General features: G+C 42.6%; 1 protein-coding gene across 1 annotated transcript in view; it reads right to left on the bottom strand.

Annotated features, from left to right (window-relative positions):
- Positions 1-294: 294 nt before the first annotated feature.
- The window catches only part of SEC11C (SEC11 homolog C, signal peptidase complex subunit), a 36,844-nt gene continuing 31,138 nt past the window's right edge, over positions 295-6,000 (bottom strand). Inside the window, exons 5-6 of the mRNA XM_088476530.1 lie at positions 2,341-2,398; positions 295-606 (exon numbers count right to left, since the gene is read on the bottom strand). Coding sequence (XP_088332656.1) covers positions 553-606; positions 2,341-2,398 — 112 coding nt within the window. The 3' untranslated portion in view covers positions 295-552. The remainder of the gene's footprint in view (positions 607-2,340; positions 2,399-6,000) is intronic.

The following is a 6,000-nucleotide window of genomic DNA, read 5'->3' as shown; positions in this document are numbered from 1 at the left end:
ACAGCAATTTCCAACAGCGTACTTATTTTTCATGGTCCATTCATATATATCTATAACAGGTACAGACCTTGTTTTGTAAGTGCAGCAGTAGGTTTTTTTTGCTATCATATTACATACATTAGTGCCAACTTTTCTTCATAAAGTATTTTCCCAGGTATATGTAAAATCATATGCAACAAAAAGATAATATTCTATGTAGTTCTCTCTACCTTATTTTGTCCATGCGACATACCGCCGGAATATCTGTAAATCCTATCTCTGAGCAATTATTTTTAATAAAATAATCACAGATGCTCAATATTTGTGTATTTTATTGGGTCACATTTTTAGAAAAAGCATTGCGTCATAAAATCTGGCATACAGCTTGATGGAAAGAAAATCCGTCCAGGTAAAATAAATAGATAAACGAAACCGGTGCCTTCTTTATGGACATGTGTTTGTACAGGTTAGTGAGAGTTAGCAGGTTGGCTTTGCTCTGTTACAGAATTATAAACCATGGAATATATTATATTTAGTTGTTCCTTTTCTTTCTCCCATCAGGGTCTTCTCAGGTTAAGATTCCCGTTTTAAAAGTACAAAAGCGCCCATGATTGCCAAAACCGCATACTGTAAATGAAGACGAAAGACTATTAAACTCACTTAATCATTTAGAGAACCACAGGAAGTATACAAACAGAATACAATAAAATTATGATCTCAAACTGAAGAACTCACAGATATGGAAAAAGGGATCAAGGAGCATATTTAAGCAGTTGAAAATGATTTAAGTATTGGGGCTATTTAAGAAGAGTCTCACGCAGGAGATATCGGAGATGTCAGCACATACGCAGTAGCTAATTGCAAGGCACCTAAGAAGTGAACTATTGTGCTGCTGCATGGAACTAGCGGAGAAAGGCTTCACAATGGGAAAAGCAGCATCGCCAGTACAGCCTCTTTTCAGAGGCACAGTTTCATCATGCAAAGTAGGGTTAATATCTCAGATAAATCAGAGATCACAACTGTAAAATGAATCATTATTTAGCGGATAAAAACCCAGTAAATAATAAATAGGCCCCTAAATCTGTTAAGAAACCTGCATCTCAGGCTTCCTCTGATTGGGAGATCTATGTAATAGTCACAGTTGTTACTAGGCCAAGTCAGGTCCATTTTCCATACTCGCAACTAGGAAATGGCAGTAATCGAACCTCACTTGTGATCTCCCAGTACAAGGAATGTGCAATAACGTTGGTAATCTTATTTACAGATGTGTCCTCATTTCACTTTTTTATTTACATATACATATTAAAATGTTGTTATATTTTAACTATTAGTGTGCACCACAGTTGACACTTCCAATCCTGTCCTTTCATTGTTTGCTTATATTTTATGTGTTAGTGGTAGCACCCCCCTATACAATTTTGACCTTCCAGTAGTTTTATTTGTGCGAATAAGATGCCCATTTTTAGGGAAAAGGACGATCAGCAAGACAGTCACCTGTGACCTGGCGCTCCGACTGAAGCCACAATATAAAAAGGACACACATTTGTAGTCGGGAATGACCATCCCATCTGTGTTAACTGCTATAAATATAACTCAATTTAAAATATTGGAGGTGTCTTTCGTCCCCAGTGAAACTGGTCATAGACTTATCAAGTTTCCACAGGTAACAATTTGGAATCTGAAGAGGCGATGTAAGAGTTATAAACATTATTCTGCTATTAGTGCCGGGCATTAAGATATGTATCCTGCCCAATGCATGACGTAGCTTGGCTTAGTCACACCCTCCAAAAGTGGGCTTATATTCAAACCCCATCTAAGTAACTCCCCCTACACTTTGGACACAATATAATGCTTTAATCACATCCTACCTATCTAACCTGCCCACTGCGTGTTAGAAGGTGCCCTCTCTGAAGCTCAGGGGTATCCACAAGTCAATAGTGATGTGAGGGCAGGAGAGACAGTCTGTCTATGCATTTCCCACACAATCTAGTGAGTTCTTTAGGAATGGGCAGACTCGTGGTGGGTGTGATATCCAGGAACAGAGGGTCCCCCTAGGATAGTGTTTTAAATCCAAGGGGCCTGCGTACTGAGAGGGCGTGGCCTAACCCAGGAGGCGTGGCCACACTCCCTCCCTCCCTCCAAAACAATCAATGTAAAATACTATGCACTGCAATATTTGACCCACTCAGCAACTGGCCCGGACCCTCACCACACCCCTCCAGCAGGCCCGACGCTCGGGTAATTAGTACCCGCTTCCCCACCTCTCGGTCGCCCCTGATTACTACATGCGGTTGTAGTTAAGACAAGTAGGTGTTGACTTAAACGTGGACATGTTCTTTCAGAAAACTTCTTTTCGCCTACCTTAAATTTGGGGTAATCGTTCATCACTATAGTCACCATTCCAACATACGGCAAGAACCTAAACGAAAGAAACCAAAATTAAAGACCTGAATCATATTGCAGAATCCACAGTGCCTGCCGTATATTGGACCCACAAATCAGTCACCATGTAGAATGATTGGTAATTACTCCAGCTGGAAACCTAAGTAGCTAGTCCAGAAACCTACTGGTAAACACAGTTTCTTTCATGAAGCCCCACGCGCGCTATGTAACGCTTCACAGATCAATAACATCTGCACAAGAGCATGATAAAAGGATACAAATAATCTGATTTGTTGGTATGGGTAATATTGCATTTGTTCTCAAAAATGTCCCCTCCCCCATAGCGATGAAAATTGAGGAGCATTGTAGACTGAGCTGTTGAGTATTTGTTGGTGTTTTAGGATGTACGATCAAAGTATTTATAAATGCTATATTTTTACAGGTATGTAGTTGGGAAGCCGGTGGACCTAATCCCGACAGCCGACTTCCTGACTGCTTAATCCCGGAGAGGGTTAAATGACAGGCGTCTAAATCTAGACGCCTGTCATTTTGCCGACGCCCGGCATCCCGGGCGCGGATAGCCACTGATGGGGGGGGGTTAGGGTTCCCGGGGGGGACTTAGGGTTAGGCACCCCCCCGGGAGGTTAGGTTTAGGTTAGGGGAAGGGGGGGGTAGGTTTAGGCTAGGGGAAGGGGGGGGTTAGAGTTAGGCACCCCCCCGGGGGACTTAGGTTTAGGTGGCGGGGAAATCATACCGATTCCATTTAACATCGCTATATAAAGAACCACACCAGGCCCAGAGTTCACCTCTTTGCAAACCATGAAGATGCTGTAGTCCTTAGTACCCGAATGCTGCTGTATATTTGTATCTGCCGACAGTTCATCCTGCAACAACTTCCATGTTATAGATAGTGTTCATTCTAGCACCCAGCACCTGTCAAACAGTGCAGTACCTCTTTCCTGCCTGGGGTGTCGCTCTCTCTCTCTCAGCTGATGCAACAAACTGCTGAGAGTTCGCCAGAAGCACCAGGGCAGAGAGTGACACCCCAGGCAGAAAAAAGGTACTGCACAGGTTGTGACAGGTGCAGGGTACTAGAATGAACACTAATAGAACAGTTTTCTCAGCTGTACACATCAATATACTCATTACGGTTCATGTATATTATGCATGTGGCACAGATGACATTAATGTGTCTGAGACATCGGAAAAAACAGACTATGGAACGGACAGGGAACACTGGAGGGAGTAACATGGGAGTGTAAGACTCTCTCTTCTCCTTTCCAACGCTATAAACTGCATTATTAATTACGGTAGAAATCCCAGTCGGAGATGTAAATATGATGTATACACTACATAAAATGTAATTTTCATTTCAAAAGTTCAGTGCAAGTTCACCATACGGTACGTGGTACAAAGATCCCTTGGTCGATTCACTACATGATAAATGAATACAAGTTTGATGATTCTGCAGAGGGAAAAGGAAATAGATATTGCTAGGATACAGGCACCTATTAGGTGAGCCCTCATGAACAACAGTGTAATGACCGAGGCCTTGTTAACCTAATGTGGATAATCATCTACCAGTTATTCCACTGTGCCCACCCGCTATGGGGCTCATTTAGAGATGAACGTAGAGAACGCCCATGTAAGGATGTGCATATGTTTGGCTGCACATTTCACGTCTGTATTTTGAGTTATAAGTGCAAACCTTTTCTATATATATTTCTATATGTATATATATATACACACACACACACATACATGCACACACACACATGACTTTGATGGTCTGGAAAGGCACCGTAGGAAGTAATTGATTCACCCAAAATGTGAGTGTCGGGTTCAATTGATCAGTGTATAATATATATATAATATAACATATCATATTACATATGTGAACGGGATGCCGGTGGTCAGATATCCAACATCGGCATCCCATCAGGGTTAGGGCATTGACACCTGTCGGTAGATATCCTAACCCTCCCAATGCCTGAACGTAACCTTGCTTCTATGACCATCTGTGTTGTGCACTGCTTATGAGAAGAACACATTTTTCAGCATAATATCCCTTTAAACTGATGATACATGTTATGAACCAGTGGGCGATAATGTACTTAATTTATATGGTGCCACACAGGGGTCCGCTGCACCTTACAATGTACATAAACGTAAACCGTATTAACAAAACAAGAAAGAAAGTGACTAACAGTTCAAAACAATGCAGGACATGGATTACAAGGTTAATAAACATTGCTGCATCAGCAGACATAAGACCCAAATAAGCAGCACCAGATGAGCCCAAATGTTAGGTGTCATTGCAAGCAGCGGGGAGGAGATGATGGTATAAATGAGGGAAGGAAAAGCACGAGGGAATAGGGCCCTGCTCGTGAGAACTTACAATCTGGCTTTTTAGCCATCCGGCGCTGCCCACTCGAGGGCACAGGAGAAAAAACAGAATGGGAAGTGATCATCTTTAGGAAATAAATACTGTGGCAGTATCACCAGAGGTGGTGCTGGTGAGCAGCAGATTCAGTGTGGGGCAGGACAGATCCACCCACACAGAGTAGAAAAGCATTGTGGGAAGATGCCTAATCCCTGCCATATGACCAGAGCCCAGGTGAGGCTGCTGGTGGACACAGTCAGACAGTCCAGGTGGGGCTGTAGTGTGAGTGAAGCAAACCAGGTGGTCAGGATCATACCTGCAAGGAGGCAGGCAGATCCATATACCTCTGACACTGTCCTTGTGAGCGGCGGCAGCCAACAAGCTGGGAAAGCTATACCAGGCCAGGAGGCCAGTGCCCAGTCCTGCATGTGGCAGGAAGGACCACAAATCTCAGAGACTGTGAGAGACTTTCATACAGATTAGCTGCTTCTATAGAGAAGTGAGCTAGTGTCCTAAGAAAGGGCTAGGTTGTTTATTATTTTATTTCTGTTTCCTGATTTCCATGCTAAAGTAAAAGCACCATTTTCATTTGTTTTACTGGAACACCATGTGTGGACTCTAATTCGGAATCTAATCACTGCACCACTGACACCAATCTACCAAGTTAATAACCCCAAGTTATCACAATACTTTGAGTGCTATACTGGGTTATTCTGTCTCTGCCGCTTCAAAGTCATCCTCCCAGTTCTGCACCCAAAATGTGCTCTTTGAAAGAAGTAAAATGTGGCAATGCCTATAATTCTCCTTCATTAGAATGACTCTTGGCATTTAAGGTGGAATAGCCACGTAAATCAGTGTAACAGAGTTCCTCCATCCCCAGCAGGACCTACACACAGGTTAGGAAATATAGGCTAGGAAAACACAATACTGCAAATCTAATTACAGAGATTCGTCTATCTTTAGATCGTATTGTTGCTTAGCTTCGGGTGTTACATGTAAATAGTTTTATAAGGTTCCTTGGGGACAACAAAAAAGCGCTCGCTGTGTTTTCCTGAAGGTCCTTCAGAATGTTTGGTAAGTAATTCACTGTGGATTCTCTGTGTGCGAAAATGTCTTTGCAAAACTCTAAACGTGTTTGCCCAGCCGTGATTTATACAGTCATTTGATGCAAGGCTGCCGTTTCATTGCAGTCTCTATCAACGGAATGTGCTTTGTAAAATCTTCCACTTCCACAAGGACTATGGCAACAAAGTACT

This window comes from Taudactylus pleione, unplaced genomic scaffold (genome assembly GCF_031769625.1).
Source record: "Taudactylus pleione unplaced genomic scaffold, aTauple2 ptg000189l, whole genome shotgun sequence".
Taxonomy (NCBI): Eukaryota; Metazoa; Chordata; class Amphibia; order Anura; family Myobatrachidae; genus Taudactylus; species Taudactylus pleione.
This window is presented reverse-complemented; position numbering and strand designations above follow the sequence as displayed.